Source organism: Cydia splendana, chromosome 19, assembly GCF_910591565.1.
Source record: "Cydia splendana chromosome 19, ilCydSple1.2, whole genome shotgun sequence".
In the NCBI taxonomy this organism is placed as follows: Eukaryota; Metazoa; Arthropoda; class Insecta; order Lepidoptera; family Tortricidae; genus Cydia; species Cydia splendana.
In genome coordinates, this window is record NC_085978.1 from 6068817 (window position 1) to 6094001 (window position 25185).

At 39.2% G+C, this 25185-nt stretch overlaps 1 protein-coding gene across 1 annotated transcript; it reads right to left on the reverse strand.

Annotated features, from left to right (window-relative positions):
* Nucleotides 1-1340: 1340 nt before the first annotated feature.
* On the reverse strand, nt 1341-23052 carry LOC134800264 (fatty acid-binding protein-like). Its single transcript, XM_063772774.1, has 4 exons — nt 22909-23052; nt 3663-3832; nt 2267-2377; nt 1341-1608 (listed from the first exon to the last, which is right to left on the reverse strand). Exons 1-4 carry the CDS (start codon nt 22979-22981, stop codon nt 1549-1551), a joined length of 414 nt encoding a protein of 137 aa, XP_063628844.1. The 5' UTR covers nt 22982-23052; the 3' UTR covers nt 1341-1548.
* Between the last annotated feature and the right edge of the window lie 2133 nt (nt 23053-25185).

Consider the following 25185-nt stretch of genomic DNA (forward strand, 5'->3'; position numbering starts at 1 on the left):
GTCGCGCGCGAGTCCCTGCTTGAAGTCGCGCTAGATGTATGGACTGATAGAGTCGCGCGCAAGTCCCTGCTTGAAGTCGCGCTAGATGTATGGACTGATAGAGTCGCGCGCGAGTCCCTGCTTGAAGTCGCGCTAGATGTATGGACTGATAGAGTCGCGCGCGAGTCCCTGCTTGAAGTCGCGCTAGATGTATGGACTGATAGAGTCGCGCGCGAGTCCCTGCTTGAAGTCGCGCTAGATGTATGGACTGATAGAGTCGCGCGCGAGTCCCTGCTTGAAGTCGCGCTAGATGTATGGACTGATGGAGTCGCGCGCGAGTCCCTGCTTGAAGTCGCGCTAGATGTATGGACTGATGGAGTCGCGAGTGAGAACGCAACTCATCAGCATCAGTATTTTGTTTGCGCTACAAATGATACTAACTAATTAAGTACCTACAAATTCTTTTTTTCTACCCCAGCACTTCTATTTGTCAATTAAATGATTGCCAGTGATATCAAATCAACTTCATTTGAAGCGCGATGCGAAAACATATCGCCGTGAGTCATCTAGTTTGGCGGCCAAACTCGGGGTAGGAGATTAAGACTCGGCAGTCATCGTGAAGTAATAATTATTACGATAAGGCATTTGAGCGTTTAGTATGTGCAGTCGTATGTTTTAATCTATGACCCATTTTGTACCTTGTCAAGTTGTCACAGACACAATAGTATGATGTAGGTATCTAGTGAGTCTCATATTGATTGTCACTGTGACAAGGTACGAAATGGGTCATAATCATAAATTAATATATTTAATTACACAAACGGGTCTACCGCGATATAATTTCATTGTTTTTACCTTTAATTCCGACGCTTCAGCTGAGTTGCACCAGCTGTGGTCACGGAAAGACTGACGCCCCAACAAATGTCAACGGAGATATTAATAAAACACCACTAAACTACCCGAAATTGTGTAATTAAATATGTGTACAAAACGCGAGAGTTTAAAGTGGCATAAGTTAATACTTTCGACTTTACATATATTGTTTTGTTAGTAAATAAATGAATTTCAAAAATTTAAATTCTCAGGCTCCCTGAAATTCTAAATAGGAGGTACAATTTTTCTTTAAGTGTAAAAACCATGAAAGTTGGAATTATATTTTCCGTTATAGGTAATACATATCAATTATATTTATTTTGTAAAAGGGGTTGTCAATAAAAAAAAATACTTAGTTTCGTTGTCAATATTTAGCAAATTAATTTGATAATACTTTTTTTATTTCAATTTAAAATCCCTAAAAATAAATACAACACAGTATATAGCACAATTTTATTATACAAAGTGGCTGACCTACTATAAACTTAAGTAGTAGTAGTACTCATATCACATAATACAGGAATTTTCTTTTTTTGGCATATTTGTTCAGTTCCAAACTCGTATTTTACCCAAAACTAGTCTTAAAATATTCTTAAAACGAAAAACCAATAGTTCGACATTGATCATGTGGTGCCATAAAATTATTTGGTACCATAATTACACATTCGACATTTAGCTTTTGGTACACATACACATTCACTCAATCACTTTGTAAGTTCTCACACATTTGCCGTCCCAACCTTCAGCTGTGGTCGTCTGAAAGAAAAATAAAACTATTAGTACAAGAATAATAATAGACTCCCCACCACACATAACAACTGTAAGAGGAATTTATTGAATTGATTGAGTTTTTGACTGTCATTTATCGGCGTAGCTAGGCGTGGGCGAAGTGGGCCATTGCCCACGGCCTCGCGCCTTAAAACGGGCCTCGCGCGGTCTCTTCGAGCGCAGTGAAAGAAAAGGGCCTCGCAGATGCGATTTCGCCCACGGCTAGATTCGTTCACTCTACGCCACTGCGTTTATCCCGTCGAACTACCACTATACTTACAACAAATTGATGCGTTAATTCAGTTCAATAAAATTTACATAATATTCAAACGAAAAAGGGTTGCATTTGTTTTATTTGATTATTTCCTTAAATTTTCAAACAAAACAAAACCAACTGTATTTCCTACGATATAGGTTCAAATTTCAGAAGCAAATTTTGCATTTGTCACTTGTACAGCCGCTTCAGGAGGCTATTAGAGAGACTCCACACTACTTAGCGTTTCCCGAGCGTCGGTGTCTAGACAACAGGCAACTCTATGGCTGCAGATCGACGCAACGTTGGTGCAACTGCGCAGCGACGCTATTTTCCAATAACTGTGGCGACGCTCAAAAGACGCTAGTGTCGGGTGGCCCTTATTCCACGTACCACGACCAAGAACTCTGGCGTGAACTCCCTCAAGTTGGTTGTTATCCTCCCGTTATCTTCTACTTGTTTCTGAGTCAGTTTATTTCCTTCTATGGTTACAGTCGTCTTCACCTAAAAAAATATGGTTTTACTTTAGCTAAAAATTCAAAAACTCAAAATTCAAAAATGTATTCTGTATGGAAGGCTTTTGCACTAGTTAATACAACATTTACAGTGATATGAAAATGGCGCAGGTCGCTAGTCTAAAAAAAACCCTCAATGAGTCATTATCACAACGAACTCACGGTTCTAAGTGCCATAGACATTTTGTAATTTTTCCAGAAAACGAAACGACAGATCGTAACGAGCTCACAAAATTTTACGAGAATGAGCCCTGCAGAGTAAAACATCCGGACATAAAAAAGCTTTTTTGCCCAAGCTGGGACGGAGACCTTCGCTAACGCTCGGCTCGGTCAACTACTTAGTAGTAAGAGAGACCCCACACTAGCGTCTTTTGAGCGTCGGCGTTTAGTCAGCGCTATGGAAAATGGCGTAGCTGCGCAGTTGCGCCGACGTTGCGTCGAGCAGCAGCCATAAAGTTGACTAGACGCCGACTCTCGGGAAACGGTAGTGTGAGGTGGCCCTAAGTGCATAAGTAATAAAATTATGAAGGTCACCTTGGCTTCATCGAGTCTGTTCTCGACAAACTCCTCGCCCTCTCTAAAGGTGACGATGCTGGATTTGATGGGTGACGTCACGGAAAACGTGTAGCTGCCGTCAGCGTTGCGCTCCAGAAACGACACAGGCGACACCACCTGCGCAGCTTACGGGACTGGGAAGAGAGTATTGTATTGTATTGTACCTTGGCTCCATCGAGTCTGTTCTCGACAAACTCCTCGCCCTCCCTAAAGGTGACGATGCTGGATTTGATGGGTGACGTCACGGAAAACGTGTAGCTGCCGTCAGCGTTGCGCTCCAGAAACAACACAGGCGACACCACCTGCGCAGCTTACGGGACTGGGAAGAGAGTATTGTATTGTATTGTACCTTGGCTCCATCGAGTCTGTTCTCGACAAACTCCTCGCCCTCCCTAAAGGTAACGATGCTGGATTTAATGGGTGCCGTCACGGAAAACGTGTAGCTGAAGTCAGCGTTGCGCTCCAGAAATGACACAGGCGACACCACCTGCGTAGCTTACGGGACAGGAAATAGAGTATTATATTGTATTCTACCTTGGCTCCATCGAGTCTGTTCTCAACGAACTCCTCGCCCTCCCTAAAGGTGACAATGCTGGATTTGATGGGTGACGTCACGGAAAACGTGTAGCTGCCGTCAGCGTTGCGCTCCAGAAACGATACCGGACACGCCGCCTGCGTAACTTACAGGACAGGAAATAGAGTATTATATTGTATTCTACCTTGGCTCCATCGAGTCTGTTCTCAACAAACTCCTCGCCCTCCCTAAAGGTGACGATGCTGGATTTGATGGGTGACGTCACGGAAAACGTGTAGCTGCCGTCAGCGTTGCGCTCCAGAAACGACACAGGCGACGCCGCCTGCGCAGCTTTGCGGGACAGGAAACCGACCTCTGGAATCATTGGAAAATGTCTGTTAGAAATTATGGAGTTAGCACTCTATTCTTACTATATTTCTCTATGCAATTGCGAAGAAAAAAACTAAATTATAAGCTATATAATTAGAACTCCTAACGACATCTATACATCTTCATTGAAAGTTAGTAGACATATGCCGTTGCCAACGATTAGGAATAATCAACAGATGTCGCTTTATAGTTAATTTAATAAATCATGAATCTAGTTTAAAACTGGATCAGGCATGAGGGGTGGAAGGAAATGACCGAACAGGATAGTCTTATGAATCTTTCAGTAGGAGTAAAGAGAGTTAGGGCACTTAAGGAGTACAGGGAGGGAAGGGAGAGGCAGGGTACAGAGAAATAGCGTAGCCAAACGGTATAACCATAAAGTAATTTCGGAAAACGATACTGTGGTGATGGTAATATTTATATATTATATGCTACATAAGTCTTGCCGAAACTATTTAAACCGGCTGAAAATAAATACCTGTCCTAATAATTTTGCGCATGCTACCATTGGTGCATGGCAAAAGGATTAGACATTACTACTAGCGTAAGTCCGTGTATTTACCACCATGGCACTGGTACTTGAGCGTTTCTTTATATTTTTTTAATACAATTGCTCAAAAAGTTTAGTTTTTGTAGCTGCAAATCGTGCGTAAAGTTTAATTTTTTTACACTAGTGCAAAAAAGTAATCTGATTGATACTTTTTAAATAAATGAGTATTATGCGAGACCCGCTTATAAATGACCCACCTGAACAACGCGCGATTGGGCATAAAGGAGTATTATTCGAGACCCAATAGTATTAGGTACTTACTTGAACAACGCGCGATTGAATGAAGCTGTCGTTCGTACACTGTACTTAATATAAATGAACGTATAAATGTAATTAATTAGATATATATCAATGTTGTTTTTTTACATAATTATATGTTCTGAATTAATAATACAATTTTTCTTCAATTGGCATATGCTTACAACAGTGACAACAGAATCCACATTGAAAAAAATGGCAATTAAAAGTAAAACTTTTTTATTCTCTTCCGCCTTTTTGCCACGAAAGCATAAGTTATTAAATAAAAATGAGTGATTCAGACGATTTTGGAGTTAATTTAACGCCACCAGATGTCAAAGCAAAGGCATCCGTTGCAAGTGACAGTATACCGGGTGTGGCCTGTAACATGAGCAAATAATTAAAACATAGATTGTACTCCTCAAACGGTGACACTTTTGTTCAACAACTTTTAAAAATTATGAAGTAATTAGACTCCCTATTTTTCATACAAAATAAATATTATCTTCAATGGACGCCATCGCCACGCCATATCATTGTGATTGATGTTGCTTGTCACGCCTTAAACATAACAAAATTCGCAATACATTGCGTCTTAGAATAAACTTTAAAGTGTATTAAAAATCAAACCCCAAGTTATTTTTAAAAGTCGCTGAACAAATGTTGGTCAGTATGAAGAGTACAGCATACTGTTTAATTTTTTGCTCATATTACAGGCCACACCCGGTATTACCGGAAAAATCGAAAGCATTATACATTGCTGCCTATGAACATTTTCCGCAATTGTATTAAAAAACATTGTTCGTCACACGTGCGGAGGTGTAATTTTTTTTCACTCGTCCCGAGTCTTGACCCTCGCCTCTCGGCTCGGGTCAAGAAACCTCGGTACCTACTCGTACAAAATGACATACTTCTCGCACTTATATCGAAAACTACTATTTTTGCCATTTTTAGGGTTCCGTACCCAAAGGGTAAAACGGGACCCTATTACTAAGACTCCGCTGTCCATCCGTCTGTCTGTGATAGCTAGACAGTTGAAATTTTCACAGATGATGTATTTCTGTTGCCGCTATAACAACAAATACTAAAAACAGAATAAAATAAAGATTTAAGTGGGGCTCCCATACAACAAACGTGCTTTTTGACCGAAGTTAAGCAACGTCGGGCGCAGAGGCGTATTTACAAATTTGGCGCCCCGGGCCATTTTGATTTGCCGCCCCCCTTCATCAGTGACGATAAAGTATTTTATTTAAGAAAAAAAAACCTGCAACATGTACCTTTGGGGCGTGAAATAAAAAAAAACTAAACATTTACCATTTACTCACATAGGCATTTACATTGTTTTCCTATGTACAAATTGGTTGACAAAATCATCAATAACGCTGTCGTAATTTAAAACGTTTGTCAGCTCAGCGTCTATATTAAGAAGAGCTAAGCTATTCAGGCGCTCTCCGCTGATAGTGGAACGTAGATATTTTTTTATTCTTTTGAGTGCAGAAAGGTGACGTCACTAATGTCACTATTCTAGATACAGATTTATATGGGCCGTTTTTGTCACTCAATGACGATGCGACCTCGTTATATTTGCCTGATCTGATCGGTGACCGGTGGGTACTGCTGGGTTTTGGCCATTGAGAATCAAGGTGAGATATAGCAGTCAGGCTGGATATAGCTAAGGAGTTCGGTCGGGTCTGGCATCGAGTCTGCTCGAGGGACTATATGTTATACAAATGGATCGCTAGCTTTCACATGAGCCGTATAGTAGACGGAAGCTGCTCCAATAGTGTGGACATTACCTCTGGCGTTGCACTAGGTTCTGTGCTGTCATCGCTGCATATCAATGATAATCATTGCTATGCAGACGACAGTAGTAGGGATGCGTATTACACAGGCCGTACCATTATCCCTCATTCTGTGGTGCTGGAAAGTCATGAAAAGTATTGTATTTGTATCTGATATCGAGAGCACTCTATCTGTACTGAGTTTCGGCATGGGATCGGAACAATTTAGTGAGATTCAATACCACGAAGACACAAGAACCGCCCGTATGTATATAGTCAGATGGGTAACAAATAATGTTAGGTACGTACGTGAAAACGCGAGCGTAGCGAGCGCGAAATTTTTTCGAGAAAATAGTAGGTACATTTTTAGGGTTTCGTACTTTAAAAGAAAAAAAACGGAACCCATATAAGATCACTTTGTTGTCCGTCCGGCCGTCTGTCTGTCTCAATATAAGGGTCTTGACATGACAGAGGGCGGCAAAATCGACAAGGCTTGTTATTTAAATTTTACAAATAAATAGGGGAGCGACAAAATTCTGGTCGACCCTATCTGAACAGCTAATAAAATATTTTTTTGACCCAAATTTGCCGCCCTCTAAAATCTGCCGCCATAGGATTCAGCCTACTCAGCCTAGTGGTAAATCCGGCACTGCGCCGTACTAATACTTCTTGAACGAAAATGTTGCTTAATTTAGGTACTTGTTGGTAGATATTTTTAGCAATTGGTGGGGTTTGAAGCGTTCGTTTGTTTATTAATTTAAATGTCAATTAAAATATAATAAAAAATATAGCTAATTTTGATTATAAAAGGCGCCCAGAAAAAGCCGCAAGGGGGCGGCTTCGTCGCCCCCCTGCGGCCTGCCGCCCCGGGCCATGGCCCCCTTGGCCCTATGGTAAATACGCCCCTGGTCGGGCGGGGTCAGTACTTGGATGGGTGACCGTTTTTTTTTGCCTTTTTTTGCATTATGGTACGGAACCCTTCGTGCGCGAGTCCGACTCGCACTTGCCCGGTTTTTTATATTGTGACCTTTTTTGCCACTTTTGTCTTATTTCTACTCAAATTCACGAGCTCTTTCGATCCTAATGGGATAAAATACCTCAATACATGCTCAATTCACTCTTATCGTGCCTTCTAAAAATTTACGATACAAGTTGCATTGCAATAACTACAAAAAAGTAACTGATTTGACTAGTTCGAAAATACCCTATTGTAACAATGGGATGCGACGTTGTCGAGTCAAACTTTCGCTTCGCAGCAGTTTGGCAACGTCGCGTCTTGCTTTTATTTTTAAGCAACAGATTTGTACCATTGTATTTAGTACCTATACAATGATATGTTTTCATAACGTTCCTTTTCAACTTCTACCATGGCAAAACCCGTACCTATCAAACCGGAAATTATTACAAAAGCATTTAATTTTTGTTTTTATAAACTTTTTGTTGTAATTAGAATAGGTAATAAATATATCTAATTTTGCTTATATCGACCAGGCAGGTGTTTGTATCACTAATTATGTGACCTTTAAGTATAGACAGACAACAGCGTGCACAGAAACGTCAAAAATGGCATAAAGTACTGATGATTGCTATTTTAAAATTAGTCCCCTACTTCAGGGTAATGTTATACGCCTGTTTAAAAAAGCAGAAATGGACACTGAGGCATTTCATTCTTTTGGAATGTAAGTACTATATAATATTATTTGTAGTCTTTTGGAATATCATATTTTATTTGAACTAATAATATTGTATACTAATAAATCATAAAAGCTCTATTTAGGGACAAGAAAGAACTTTCAACGGCAACACTAAAAATAAACTGTCACACACACAAAGTCGTCACGAACCGGCATCGCGTTTGATGGCTTTGCTTTGTTTCTGTTTATACAAACTTTTTAATTTTATATTATAGCTTCATTTGAAATATAGTACAAGTACGTAAATATAATACCTAGACGTGTCTTGCTTGGTGCAGTTACGTAGGTATGCTAAAAGGAACGTTGGAAGACCGATGCGGCGCTTTAAAGACTGTGCTAAGCGAGACATGTCTGCATTTGAAATCGACCACTATACCTGGGAAGCCTTAGCTGAAGACCGTGATGGTGTAGTGGAGGAGAGAAGATTATGCGACCAAGCCTGGTTTAAGATAGCAGATAGCAGAAGGTGTCGCAGAAAGAAAGGACTGGAACCTCAGGTGGCATGAGCTTTCTCTGCCCAAAATGTGGGAGGTCGTGCCGCTCACGCATCGGCCTCCACAGTCACCAAACCCGTTGTCTAAACAGCAATGAATAAATCGTCTACAATAGACGGAAAGACCTGTGATGATGACGTGAATTGCCGATGTAGTAACGGAACACTACTAATCCTAAAATATACATATTAATCTGACAGTGTCTACTGTTTGCCACTTCAGGTAAGTTTGTTTTGAATACAAAGGTTAATTAAATAATTTATCACCACACCAACTGGTAAAGGCCCTCTTGATTGTTCAAATACTAAGGCCCTGGTCTCCTATAAACGCCATCGGCCGCTTACAGCGTCTGCGTCACGATGCTTACTATAGAGATGTACTGTTGTGGTCTGTTTTAGACGTCGACGTCAGCGTCTTTTTTGTTCAAAAACGTTGACGCTGACGCCAGACGCCGCGTACAGCATAAAATAGGAGACCAGGGCCTAATGAGAAAATTGCATTTTTCCCACATGTGGGGCAAAGTAATCCGATCTAACTTTTCAGTTTCCTTATGTTAGCTGGTAGAATTTACTTTTAAATGATGATTTTGAATTATAAATTCTTTATAATGTTCATGTGGATTTGATTTTTATGGTATTTTATAGTTGGTATTTTCCCTGCGTTGGCGTGGTGATATATTTTGTGTTTCATTAGGTGGCAATGTTTGTTTAACCCTCGTGCCTTGAATTCTCACAACGCTCAAGATTCTACTTCTCGAACAACTCGCTACTCTCATAGTTCAAATCTTCTGCTTGCTCGGGAAACAACATTAGCATGAGCGGTTAAACAACTGCTTTGCCCCCTTGTAAAACGAATAACTATTGTCAAGTTTTATTTTAACCCCCCATGCTAATATTGATTAGCGAAAGATTCCAAAGTATTTAGTGTTATTTTAAATAACACATGCACTGCGTGGGCTATCATAATCGCTGCAGACTTTTCTTGGTCTAAATATATAATGGTTAGTGTTTGCCACTTAATGCAAGTGAAATTAAGCAAATGTATGTAATCAATTTGCAAACAGACTCCAATGTGAAGGCCAGCCACGCTTGCCCCGCAGCGACACCTTATTGTGACTGTGTATTAACTTTAGTGTGATATTACATTTTATATATAACAAATATGTTTCTGATTTCAGGACCCAGCCTCTAGCCACTAGAAGTAGCAATGTATGCAACAAGAGAGTGAAGATGAAATAGTCAATGCATCTCTGTACCAGAAGTAAAATATTTTGAGTGGAAGATGGTTGAGATTGATTCCTGTATCGACGGACAGGCACATGCTATGAAGATTCTCTTAAAAATAATAAAATACAATTAATAAATTCAATGTTTACATGATAGTGACTTTATTTTGTCTACCCACTAATAACCAATTTGTTCAATGCTGGCGGGCAATGGCAATATACTTAAATATTTGATGTGGTTTGAGGCTCAATATTTTGACAAAGATGGCCAGCCACTAAAAAGTTTTAATCCTAGATTAGCCATTAGAGTGTGGCTACCAGTCTGATTTGTTAATTGTTATATAAGTACAGTCAGCGTCATATAGTAGGTAGCATCCAAAGTATTCAAATAGTTCGGTACACCATATTATTTGTATGGCGTACTGAACTATTTGAATACTTTGGATGCTATTTACTATACGACGCTGTCTGTACTTAATTTAAACATATAATGAAATAAATTGTATATTATTTCTACGGCCTCCTAGCTAGTCATTAGTAGTGTCCGACCGAAGGTTCGGTTTCGGTTTCGGTTTGGGCCAGTTTCGGCCAAAAAATCATGTTTCGGCTGTAGTTTCGGTTTCGGCCAAAAAACGGCCGAACCTTTCGGCCGGGCCGAAACTTACGAAGTGGTACTTCGTACTATGAAACTAAACTATGAGACAAAGACCAAAAGTTGGGGAATAAGTAGGACAACAATATTAATATGTACCTACATAATTATACTGATTAATGTATAGGTACAGAAATTAATTGGTTTATTATAAAACACAATTCCACTAATGAGGGCGCTACTAGACGGTCGACGCAGTCTTAAGAGGCTGTTAATACCTATAACGCGCACACTGTCTAATTGTATCGGAGTAAATGAGATAGCACTGTCGCATGGTACTGGGCCTGGGCAAAGAAATAAGAAAACTCATCATCTTCCTCGCGTAATCCCGGAATATTTGCCACGGCTCATGGGAGCCCGGGTCCAATTGACAACTAATCCCACGAATTGGCGTAGGTACTAGTTTTTACGAAAGCGACTGCCATCAGACTGACCTTCGAAGCCAGAGAGTAAACTAGGCCTTATCGGGACTAGTCCGGCTTCCTTACTATGTTTTTCCTTCACCGAAAAGCAAATAGTAAATATCAAATGATATTTCGTATATAAGTTCCGAAAAAGTCATTTCTACGAGCCGGGGTTTGTACCTTGCGACCTTCGGATTGAAAGTCGCACGCTCTTACCGCTAGGCCACCAGTGCTCAAGGAAATATCTCGCTTTTTAATACAATGGACATTGGTTGGAGTCTCTGTGCTCAACTACTTATCCTGAAGCCTGAAGCACGGCTTTGACTTCGCCATGAAAGTTCGCCTCACTGGGGCACTTCGGACGTTTAGGCCCACGTGAAGATCGGTACCCGGCTTTGCGATATTGTCAACAAAAAATTCGCGATCTACGTGTTGGCTTGACTAGTGAATGAATAGAGTTAGACCAAGACATTACTGCAATTATTTTGATAGCATCCGCAGTGCAACTAGTGCAAATGTTATTTATACGTCATAATTTCATAGAAGTTTTGACGTTTAAAATAACACATGCACTGCGTGTGTTATCAAATCGTTGCAGAATTATCTTGGTCTAACTCTAGTAACTTTCTTAAAAAACTGCTTAAGTAACATCAATTTCAAGGACATTGGGTGTTGACAGCCCCATAATATGTGTGTAAAAGCGGTTTTATTACATTTTTTCAACGATTTAACAAGTCTACAAAAGGTTCGGTTTCGGTTTCGGCCGAAACTAGAGCCAAAGCCGAACATTCGGTTTCGGTTTCGGTTTCGGCAAAAAAACATGTTTCGGTCGGACACTAGTCATTAGTGACAGTGACCCTGCTCTGCCTATGAAGTAGGAGGTCCCGGGTATAAATCCTCATAGGACATTTATTTGTTTTTTAATTGTGTGTGTATATATTAATGGTCTATTCCCATTTGTCCACACCTCTTGTATGGCTTTGATATGATCATAAAATATATATAAGATAAGTATCTATTTACATTTACACATTGTATTATTGCTCTCATACATATACGGATATGTTTTTAGTGTCGGATGTCTCTTTTCTTTGAGCAAGTTTTTGTCACCTGCCCTGCTATTTAAACTGCTCAAGAATTTACAATGTTTTGTTACTAAGTATGTCGGTTAGTGACTACTACTACTACTAAGTATGACAATTTTGCAATGCGTAAGGTTAAGTCATGAATCTAGGATATACCTGGATCTGGCATGAGTGGTGGGGGTAACTGACAGAACGGGATAGTCTTATGTATCTTTCAGTAGGAGTAGCAGCGAAAGAGCTATTATTGTTTGTCCTTGTCACAGTCTCACATTTTATTTGTTCCCCACCTTTTTTTTAGTATGGATAATGGTGGGCAACAAATGAATTCGACCAATCACAGTGTCGCATTTGCGTATGTTTTGTCCCTCACGGAGGCACGCGTATACCACTTCTATACGATCCTACCTTCTATGGGTTAAGTAAATAAATGTACAAACAGCAACACTGCTAATTGTACATCGGTGGACTTTATTTGCTTAATACAAAAGGCATAAGGTCCACCAATGTACAATTAACAGTGTGGGTGATGGTACCATGTCGGTTTAATTTATTTTAATTATTATCACGTTTCTAAGAACAAAAATTATATTATTATTTAATAATGTTGATAGAGTTCGACCACAGAAACTTTGCAGCGCAATAGTCAGTAAACGTCATTCTCTATGGTATGTGTTTGTCAAAATCGTTTAGGTAAATATTCGTTGTGTTTTGTGATGAACGGGAAAAACATGGTGAAACCTTACAAAATCGACGTGCGGGAATTACTTTTCCGCGTGACGAATAATTTTACACTAGTAAAAAATCAGCACTAGGCAATTCAAGCTCAAAAACGACAATGTTTACAAAATTTAGAGTTGATGACGGGTAAGTGGAATGAAACATTTTAATACTTGCATCATATCTAAAGTCAGACCGTAAAAAGTGTGCAGCGATTTTGATAGCCCACGCAGTGCAAGTGTCATTTTAAACGTCAAACTTCTATGAAATTATGACGTATAAATAACACTTACGCTGCGTGGGCTATCAAATCCGCTGCAGATTTTTATTGGTGCGACTATATTACATAAATAGATAATATATTATAATATTGGTTTAGACTAAGGTTTCACACCAAATTGAACACACCTAGTAGGTATAGGCAATTAGGCATACTATTACCTTATGAACTTTCTCTAACATTTCGAAAAACCCATTGGTTCGAGGTGGGTTTTGAGATCGAAGTCCTCTAACCCACAACCTCCATGCTTATGCTTATACGGCATGGGTGGCCTACTAGTTAAAGCTTAAATTTATTTTGAATGTATGTTTATTGTTTTAATGGTTTATTTCGTTTTTCCGAAATCCGAAGTTCGCGAATTGCGGGCAATTTCTCTGTCAATATAATTACGCCTTCATGGGAGTAAAAGAGAAAGATGCTCGCAATTTGCGAACGTTGGTGTTTGCGGTTGGCCCTCTGTACCTATTTACTGCTAGGCCGTCGCGCGGATATTACAAAAGCTCAATAATTTTGATGAAGCCAAATGTCATATTCTCACAAATCTCTAAATATTATTTATCAACATTTAGTATATGTATACATATTAATAGTGACATATATTGTTGGAATTAAACTTATTTAACCATAAATGCACAGCTTAAATTTTTCATAGACGGTAAATATGGTAGAAATTTCACAAGTATCAAGACTATTTAATCCATTTTCTGTGGTGTTGTCGCATACTGATTTTTAAAAACTATTTTTTATCTAGCGCTGCAAAGTTTCTGTGGTCGAACTTTATGATCAAGATCATTAAGAGCGCTCTTACAAGAAAAGTCGAAATAATGCAAAATTGATGATACTAGTCGACGAAATTCAGGACTTTGCGCTCATTATTAGAAACAATGAGTACTTGTTCCAGTAAAAGCGTCTTCTTATCTTTATAAATGTCGTTGTAAATATTAGAAAAAGGACTTATTAAATTAGTAATGATTTTTTTTCTGATGGTCGTTTCCGAAAAACCCCGTGAAGCACTGAATGGCGAGCTCTTATTTGGAAATGTTGAGAATTTTACTCTGCTAAACCTGGCTATTTTGTATTACTAATACCCTGTACTTTAGGCATATCAAACTATATTTTTCCTACATACCTTTGAGAAAGAGAAAATCAAAGTAAAACGAACTCGATTTTCTCTCCGAAACAAGTGTCAATTCCTACGAAAATCTACTTAATATCGAAGTCATTTTCATACTCAAGCAATCTGCAACGTTTGCTTATACTGTTGGTATACATTAGTGTTTATGAAATTCTACTATAATTTTTTGGCAATTTTTTGAAAACTACTCTATATTACCGATGACGCGCGCTGCGCCAGCTCAGTGCCGCGGCAGAGCTTGTAGAGGCAGGACGTGTGTCGGTCGGCTCCGCACATTTTCAACGGCGACGACGAGGTTTTTTATCATTGTGTGCGGCGGGCGCCGTGTAAAACGCTATACTGTGTGCGTGTAAACCGCAACGAGAGACTTTGATCCTAGCACCGTTTTTATAGTATTATAATTTATAATGGTACAGTTTAATAAACTACCGGACAGGATTAAAAATATTTGAAACGACCTGACATTCTATATGTATTTATTTGACTCAAGATAGTACTCAGGGTCTGATGATGGAGCCGGAAGGTGGGCACCGGTACCAATCAACCATGCCACTAAACCACTTTGTGTTTAGGCTCGTTTTATTCATCTCAACAAGATCTTTGACACAAGATAGTACTCAGGGTCTGATGATGGAGCCGGAAGGTGGTCACCGGTACCAATCAACCATGCAACTAAACCACTTCGTGTTTGGGCTCGTTTGATTCGGCTCAACAAGATCTTTGACTTAAGATAGTACTCAGGGTCTGATGATGGAGCCGGAAGGTGGTCACCAGTACCAATCAACAATGCAACTAAACCACTTCGTGTTTAGGCTCGTTTTATTCGTCTCAACAAGATCTTTGACTTAAGATAGTACTCAGGGTCTGATGATGGAGCCGGAAGGTGGTCACCGGTACCAATCAACCATGCAACTAAACCACTTCGTGTTTGGGCTCGTTTGATTCGTCTCAACAAGATCTTTGGCACAAGATAATACTCAGGGTCTGATGATGGAGCCGGAAGGTGGTCACCGGTACCAATCAACCATGCAACTAAACCACTTCGTGTTTAGGCTCGTTTGATTCGTCTCAACAAGATCTTTGACACAAGATAGTACTCAGGGTCTGATGATGGAGCCGGCAGGTGGTCACCGGTACCAATCAACCATGCCACTAAACCACTTCGTGTTTAGGCTCGTTTTATTCGTTTCTATAAGATCTTTGACACAAGATAGTACTCAGGGTCTGATGATGGAGCCGGAAGGTGGTCACCGGTACCAATCAACCATGCAACTAAACCACTTCGTGTTTGGGCTCGTTTGATTCGTCTCAACAAGATCTTTGGCACAAGATAATACTCAGGATCTGATGATGGAGCTGGAAGGTGGCCACGGGTACCAGTCTACCATGTAACTGAACCACTTCGTGTTTGGGCTCGTTTGATTTGTCGCAACAAGATCTTTGACACAAGTTAGTACTCAGGGTCTGATGATGGAGCTGGACTGTGGCCACGGGTACCAGTCTACCATGTAACTGAACCACTTCGTGTTTGGGCTCATTTGATTCGTCGCAATAAGATGTTTGACACAAGATACTACTCAGGGTCTGATGATGGAGCTGATGATGATAGACAGGTACCCGTCGCCACCTTCGCGCTCCATCATCAGACCCTGAGTACTACCTTGTGTCAAAGATCTTGTTGAGATGAATAAAACGTGCCTAAACACGAAATGGTTTAGTTGCATGGTTGATTGGTACCGGTGACCACCTTCCGGCTCCAACATCAGACCCTGAGTACTATCTTGTGTCAAAGATCTTGTTGAAACGAATAAAACGAGCCTAAACACGAAGTGGTTTAGTTGCATGGTTGATTGGTACCGGTGACCACCTTCCAGCTCCATCATCAGACTCTGAGTATCACCTAGTGTCAAAGATCTTGTTGAGACGAATCAAACGATCCTAAACACGATGTGGTTTAGTTGCATGGTTGATTGGTAATGGTACCTTCCAGCTCCATCATCAGACCCTGAGTACTGTCTTGTGTCAAAGATCTTGTTGAGACGAATCAAACGAGCCCAAACACGAAGTTGTTTAGTTACATGATAGACTGGTACCCGTGGCCACCTTCCAGCTCCATCATCAGACCCTGTGTATCTTCAGTGTCAAAGATCTTGTTGAGACGAATCAAACGAGCCTAATCATGTTACTACATGGTTGATTGGTATCCGTGACCACCTTAATCATCATCAGATCCTCAGTACCAGTTCGTTTTTAAACCCTCGTTGATACAAACTTTACAACCTATAGGTACCAAATGCAATGACGACACATGTAAATGAGCGAGTAGGTACCTATAATTTCTTTCGAGTAATATACCTTCATAAGTACAAGTATGGGGCTATTCATAAATTACGTCGTTTCAAATGGGAGGAGTGGGGGGGGGGGGGGGTCTGGACATCGGATGATGGTAACATGACGTAGGAGGAAACAGATTCATCCGAAGCTTGATTTTTGGATGATTTGAGGGGTGGGGGGGGGTCAAAAATCGTCAAAAATAGATGACGTAATTTATGAACAGCCCCTATGTACATTTGCACTGCATTTAGTATTTTCGTACTTACCAAATAACAGTTTTAGAACTTTAAAAGTTAAGTACAGTTAGTGTTGTTATGGTTGATTTCAATATGCTTCGCGAACGATCAAGAATGTTTAATCCATCATTGTAGTGCGAGTGTGGTAGAAGGGATCGGCGTACTGAGCTCGCACGGCCTGCCGCAGCGCGTAAAATACCTAAACTCGCTCAACGCCGAAATGTAATAGCGCTCTTAAGTATGAGGATTTACCATAGAGGTACAATCATATAGAGATGACACGGGGGAGGGGCCAAACGACCGATCGAGATGCACTTATGGAAATTTCAGTAGGAGTAGCAGAGAAAGCGGTATTATTGCTTGTCCTTGTCACAGTCGCACTTTTTGTTTGTTCCCCACCAAAAATTTAGTATGGTTTATGGTGGGCAACAAATAACCCGACCAAATTACGTAGATTGTTTTTGGTATGTTGTCAGGAATGTTAAAACGTGTTTTTAATATTGTCGCTTTGCGTATGTTTTGTCCCTCACGGAGGCACGCGTATAGCTCATTTATGCAATACTAGGTCTATGGGATTTACTACAGTGACATCTATTGATAGTTTTTCTCAAACAATCGAGCTATTTAGTGTGTTACAACGGCAAGAAACTAACTGTCTAATAAGGCGATAGATGGCGCTTAGAATAGTTCATGCCATTATTTATTTATTTTTTTCTGCGTCGATTTACTATGTGTAAATGCATGTTTTAAAAGGTTTTTGTTGTAATATAGTAAATAAATTAGAACTATACATGTTAATTTAAAAATTGGCAAGATTTCAAATGACACAAATATCTATTTAGGCCCAATGGTGCTCTGAGTGACATCTCTTGAATTTCTGTGGAACTAAGCGAGGCTTGTATGGGTCGGCGACTCTATATATATTTACTTTATGCTCTTAAGTACGGTATTTGCGTTGCAACTGGATACTTTAAGTACCTCCGACTTGTTCAACTACTACTATAAATGCTAAAGTGGCCTTGGTTATAATAAGATAATAATCGTTGCAACAGCGTTTGCGCAATTAGTGCAGCTTGGTGCAGGTATAAATGTGCCATTCTCAATCAAAAGGGTACTTGTTGTCGGTTGTCAATAAGGCGATATTTCCATATGGCTTCAATTTGAAATCAACCTTATCGACAACCAACAATGTGGTACCTTTTGATTGAAAACGTCACAAATATGCGTTTATATTTACTTTGTATGGACATTTCCGCAGTAAATCAACCGTTTTCAATGGTAGCAACAGACTCACATCAAGCGAAAGATATTTCTCGAATGCGCAATCACAGTGTACCCAGAGGCGTATTTACGTATTTGGCGCCCGGGCCATTTTGATTTGCCGCCCCCCTTCATCAGTGACGATAAAGTATTTTATTTAAGAAAAAAAAACCTGCAACAAGTACCTTTGGGATGAGAAATAAAAAAAAACTAAACATTTACCATTTACTCACATAGGCATTTACATTGTTTCCCTATGTACAAATTGGTTGACAAAATCATCAATGACGCTGTCGTAATTTAAAACGTTTGTCAGCTCAGCTTCTATATTAAGAAGAGCTATTAGCTATTCAGGCGCTCTTCGCTGATAGTGGAACGTAGATAATATTTTATTCTTTTGGGTGCAGAAAGGTGAGGTCACTAATGGGTTACATATCAGAATACCGAAAACTGATTTACCTAATGTTGAATCACCTGTGCTTGATTCACCTATTTTTAAATTACCTATCGATCATTTTACCTAAACATTGACTGACCTAAGTTTATAATACTTAAGCTCAAATAAGCTAATGGACGAAACACCTAATGCACGATATACCTAATGCACGTTTTACCTACTGCACGTTTCACCTAAAGCTATTATACCTAATGCACGAAACACCTATAGCTGATATACCTAATGGACGATACACCTAAAGCTGATATACCTAATGAACGATGTACCTAAACTTGATTTACCTAATGGACGAAATACCTAAAACTGTTAAACCTATCGCACGAAATACCTAAAGTTGATATACTTCCTGAACGAATTACCTAATGTCGATATGCCTAATGCACGGAATACCTAAAGTCTATATACCTGGTACAACGTTCATATAATTTTGCCGAATGATCAAGTGGCAACTCCACCCAATAAATCGTATGATTTCCCAACCTTACAGTAGATACTGTTTGTTTGTATAACAACTTAAAAATACACTTTTTGAAACGCTACTTTTTAGGTAGTAAAATGATTTCGTAAGTCTAATACCAAATTAGTTATCTTATCATATCTTATCAAAAACTTAATTTTTGTAAGTTAACATCATGACGATGAAATAAAAGTCGGTTTTGGCACTGTTTGGTCGCAGTTAACATAACACGCTCCTCCTCGGTTTGCTCGTCGTCGCACATATCTCGACTCTGGCAAATGACTAGACCTTATATTATAATAAAAAATTGTAAGCCAATTGAATGATTTGGCTAAAAAAATATACCAAATGTTGTATGTCCTAATAGTTATAGTTTTATTTTATTATGGTGTCATGAGCTTAGGTTAATTGATCATTAGGTATTTAAAAAAATAGGTGAAACGAGCATAGGTGATTCAACATTAGGTAAATCGATTTTCGGTATTCTGATATGTAACCCACTAATGTCACCTTTCTGCTACAGTTTTATATGGGCCGTTTTTGTCACTCAATGACGATGCGACCTCGTTATATTTGCCTGATCTGATCAGTGACCGGTGGGTACTGCTGGGTTTTGGCCATTGAGAATCAAGGTGAGGCATTGGCAGTCAGGCTGGATATAGCTAAGGAGTTCGGTCGGGTCTTGGCTTGGCATCGAGTCTGCTCGAGGGACTATGTTATACAAATGGATCGCTAGCTTTTTTTCCGGTAGACGCACATGAGCCGTATATAGTAGACGGAAGCTGCTCCGATAGTGTGGACATTACCGCTGGCGTTGCACTAGGTTCTGTGCTGTCATTGCTGCATATCAATGATAATCATTGCTATGCAGACGACAGTAGTAGGGGATGCGCATTACACAAGCCGTACCATTATCCCTCATTCTGTGGTGCTGGAAAGTCATGAAAAGTATTGTATTTGTACATATCTGATATCGAGAGCACTCTATCTGTACTGAGTTTCGGTATGGGATCGGAACAATTTAGTGAGATTCAATACCACGAAGACACAAGAACCGCCCAATGTAGTCAGATGGGTCACAAATAATGTAGGTACGTAAGTGAAAACGCGAGCGTAGCGAGCGCGAAATTTTTTCGAGAAAATAGTAGGTAAATTTTTAGGGTTCCTTACTTCAAAAGGAAAAAAACGGAACATTATTACGGAATATTATTTGCACATTAAGTCATTAACATATTTTAGGTAGAAGTCAACGATCTATGGCGGCACTTATGTATATTTCTCATGGTTCGTTGTTCTTTAATGAATTTAACACGGTCTGTTCACATTTTTCTTATATAAGACACAGGTTTTATATGCCGAATGATAATGGAATCGGGAGATGAGGCCTCATACCAACATGCGCCTACTGAACGAGTACCAACAAGTAAAATGAAAGGGAATTAATTAAGACTAGCCAGTTTACCTAAGGTATGTGGCTAATTCCGTCATAGGGACTATTCCGTCCATCGCTGCTTTGTCGACGAAATTATCAATGTTGTTAGTTGTTCGAGAGAAACGCTAAGTGGGCGGAATAGTCCCTATGACGGAATTAGCCACATTGACCTTACAGTGTTATTTCTACAAAAATAATTAGCTATCATCATTTTATCCAGAAACTACGCTACGAGTATAATTATAAAATATAAAAATCGACATGTTGATGATTTAAATCACCGCCTTACCTATATAAACCTGCACAATGGAAACAATAATAGAGTTAATGAGTTATTATTAACATATACAAAACAAAGAGAAAATCAATAAGTAGTATAAGTACAGAAACGCCTTTTAAAGGTAACCAAGGTGGCCAAGATATTAAATGAGTATTCCGTATAAGTAGGGTTACCAGATTCAAATTTAGAATTTCCTGACAAAATTCCTGATTTCCGAATATTTTTCCTGACATTCATATTTTTCACGACGACGGGGGGGTGTCTAGCCGTTAGCGATGGCCACCCGATTGAGCCGATAGCCGCGTTTTATTAATTTAAGTTTTATTACATTTATTATTTGTATTTATTTAATAAAAAGGTACTTTATAAAAAAATCGATCAATTCAAAAACTTCCTGACATTTTCGTGTTCCGTCGCCATTCCTGACAAAAGGCCAAAATTCTTGACATGTCAGGAAAATTCCTGTCATCTGGTAACCCTACGTATAAGGGTCATTATAAAGACTTTATATAACCTCCTTAGACCCTCGTTCACATTTTGGTACAAATTCCACAGTCAATGTTTAACTAAAGGTTCTAAATTCAACAACAAAACAACTGCTTCCTGGTCTCAGGAGGTTGAAGTAAAAGTCGTCACTCCTGTGGACATTTCATCACGCAGGTTTATAAATCGAAAAGGAATTAGCTAATGCTTTAGCTGAGGACGCTAACCACGAAGAATTTCGTACATTAATCCGTCTGCTCATATCTCTATCGCACGCGCATGCATGATTACTGCTGTCCCGTTCACATGCACAGTGGCATTTACCGCACACACACCTTAAATAGCGTCCTGACTAAGTAAGTCTATAATGTCGAATTTTCTGATTGATACCTTATCCACATAAAGGTGTACAGTCTTTATTCACATTATGGCCACATTGTCCACAGGAGAGACCTGAACCTAATTGCTGTATGAATGGCACATAAGGCTACCGGCTACTAGTAGAAAACAAATTCAAATAGTGATCGATTAGGTACACGATTTATTCGTAAAACTTCAATAGAAACACTGGGGCGGCAAAACAGTTTAGTTGTTTGGAATCTACATAAAGTTCCTTGTGCCCCGGTCATAATTAATTATATTCTTTTGTTTCGCCTGAACTTAACCTTCTTTTATTTTATCAGGGTTAAACAGTGGCATCAACCTTTAACGTGAGTTAAAGAATTGAACGATTTTTAGAATAATTATTGAAATACACTTAATAAAACTATGATACGGTGAACGATTAATGCCGGAGGCCGATTTTTGAATTTCGACCGCTCGATTTCGTGTATTTCGTTCAATAATATGTATCTCCACTACTAGGCATTTAAATTCTACTAATATAATTGAAATCGAGTGGTCAATACCACTAGATTCCAAATTTCGATCGCTCGTATTTAAAAAATTAGCATTTCGCCGTTTTTTACCGATTTTCGAGTGACGAAATCGAGCGATCGAAATTCAATAATCGGCGCCCAGGCGGCCGGGCCCTTCATTTTACTGAGACACAGAGAAAGAAAGTTTGGTCAACGCCGCCGAGAAAAAAGCGGCGACCCCAGGTCCGGCGCATATTCAGTCCAACATATTTCGCTCGCTGTTCAAAGAGGCAGCGTGCTAGGCACATTTACCCGGGTACCTATGGACCCTAGTCTGTAAATTTCTATAATATTACTTTTTATATTTGTTATATAAATAAATATATATTTACTTAACAAAAAGTTAACAGGTACCTACTTAATATTTTTTGAAATACCTATAATTATGGGTATTGTACAGTTAGCATCAAAAGTAGCGGAAGAAACAACGCTCCAAAAATATCTGCATCCTGGAATGCTCTTCCAAATACCTAAACATATAGGTATCTCTACAGTTTGCATTCAAAAGTTTCATTCACAGTGTCAGTTCTACATGTACAGACAGGTATCTCATTTTGTAAAGTTATAGCAGACAATACTTTCTCTAATACTAACTTTACAATATGACGATACTTTTACTGCATACTGCAGATACTGCACTGATACTTTTGACGCATAGTCTGATCCGTTATTTTTGATGCTGACCCTATAAAGCTTAGTGCGCAGGACTTTATTTTATATCATTGTTTTATTAGCGCCAATTTCAAACTAATATAAATACTAGAGTCGCTTAGCTTCATACTCGGGTATATCCATTCGACCCTCTCAGGAAATATATATACCTTTTCTTATTGTCAAAATTAATCTGATAGATGGATTTACCCGAGCTTGAAGTTAAGCGACTCAATTGTTGGACAGTACAAAACTGTTGCGTTATCAATATAGCTTTATCGAATAAAAAATTAAACTTACGTATGAACTTGAGATATTCGTCGAAGTTCTCCGAAGAGACCAGTTTGTATTTTTTCCCAAGGAATTTTTCCATTGCGCCGTCCCCGCGTCGTTGGCTCAAGGCAACTTGTTTGTGACTGGCGGCGTATAATTGTTTATAAAATCATTGTACTTACCTTAACCTTTTTGTCACGAACTTGTCCATATTCACTGTACTGTATTTTATATGTACAGGCAACATGTTATTGGAAAAAGGACAAAAAAATTCAGATTTTTTTTGGGCTGTTCGCATCGACATTTGGGTAGTCTAAATGATATTAGAAATGGATTGGTGGCAAGCGTTTAGCTCACTCTAGACATCCGTTATATTGCATGACGACGCGTTATACTTACTCACAGATGGAAAATTTAAAGCTTTGATTTGTCAAGAGTTCTTCCTAGCATAGGGAACGCCGGTGGAAGCTAATTAAATCTATAGATAATAAATAAAAATTGCAGATGGCGTTTTTCCAGGTTCCATAATTATGATACGACAGAGATAGAAGATGGCTGGTTTACATTTTATATGGAAACCATTTAAAGCTAGCATACATTGCATTTAGCTTTAATTAATGTTCAACCATTTACAGTTTTTCAAAAAATGGTACCTACATTCAGCGAATCTTTATTGGCAAAAATAACTAAAAAATGCATCCCGCCATACAAATTTCCCTTTTATAACTGCTGGAAATGACGCTTTGACAGATATCAATGTTATCATTCAGACACCATAAATTATAAAACCGAATTGTATTCTAACTATAGGTACCTACCTTGGTAAGTATTCATATTTTATTGGCGTTATATTTGCATTAGAACTTCAGTTTTGAAACGATCCCTTTGGACATAAACCTGTTATGTACAGTCAGCAGCAGAAGTTGCTAAGCGGGCGAGTTGTTCAAAATTACCTTGACGCGCTCTTATTCTCTTAACAATAAAGTCGCGTCAAGATCATTTTGAAACCGCGCCCGCTTAGCAACTATTGCTGCTGACTGTTCTACCAATTTAATTTCTTGGGTATGGTCAGGTGCACCAATAGGTACAGTCACCTGCAATAATATGTTACTCTTCGAAGGCCGCAAAAATATCTGACACGATCTTATTTGTAGAGCCACAAAGAGCGTGTCATATTTTTGCGGCCTTCGAAGAGTAACATATTATTGCAGGTGACTGTACAGGTAAAGTAAGTATTCAGATACGTACGATGTTATAATAATAAAAAGAAATATAAAGGTCGCAACGGTTAACAAATTAAAGTGGGAGTGTTTTTACTCAGGACAAAGTAAAATAAACTATTTTATTTCTCTTCCACAAAATTTCATAAAATTAATCTTATATATATCGTTTGCCGATATCCCTAAGATCCGCTCGCGAGCTATAGACAAGCCGCCCAGCAGCACTGTCTCTGCGGAGTCCGCAGCGCGGGCTGGCGCCGCCTGCGTGTGGTGCACCTCGATGCCCCGTCGTTTGACACCATATGTCAACATTGAAAATGTTTACTAACAAATATTTCTGTGAAAATATTCCACCAATTATCGAAACTACACTTTGAAAAGTGCATGCTGTATCAGTGCCAATTCTCAACAGTGTTCGAATTTTGTTAGCTCGGCTCTTCTCTTCCTTCTCGGCCTTGAATAAAAAAACATATCCTGTGCAGAAGATTCATTTAGTGCAGTGGTGTTTTTATATCATTTTATTTCTTGTTACTTATATTTAAGACATAGTATTTAGCTTGTATTTAGCCTATTATATAGTTAATGCTCCCTAGCCTTATGTCACAAACCCCATCAACATCCGCTCACCAAAATGGACCTAGCACTGCCAGCAACAACGCCACTGAAGATCTTTTACCCTGCCCTCACTGCCCACCGTCCCGCCGTCTTTACAAAGGTAGCAGAGGTCTCAACGTCCATATTACTCGCATTCACATAACTCAGTCGCAAACTTCTCAACAGTCGCAACATATAAATACAGCGCCCACTCATATCAGGAATGACAATACAATTAACAATTTACCGGATTGGCTTGGTTCACAACGGAATGCAACTCCTATCGTTAAAAGAATTCCTAAGGGAGCTCGCATTTCCGTCGCGAATGCTCTATGCCCAATTATATTAAAAACTGTTAGCGAAAATTCATTTCAAAGTTGGGCCCAACTATTATCCTTTACCTACAGAACATTACACGTAAGCGACATAAACAACAACATGTCCCTTACTCAGAAAATTAAATCAAATTGTACCCTTCCAACTGACCCTG

Coding starts and splice junctions, on each gene's coding strand:
- LOC134800264 (XM_063772774.1), bottom strand. CDS start 22,981: ATGGAAAAATTCCTTGGGAAAAAATACAAACTGGTCTCTTCGGAGAAC. Junction 3,833..22,908: donor CGAATATCTCAAGTTCATAC/GTAAGTTTAATT, acceptor CAATGATTCCAG/AGGTCGGTTTCCTGTCCCGC. Junction 2,378..3,662: donor ACAGACTCGATGGAGCCAAG/GTAGAATACAAT, acceptor ATATTTTTTTAG/GTGAAGACGACTGTAACCAT.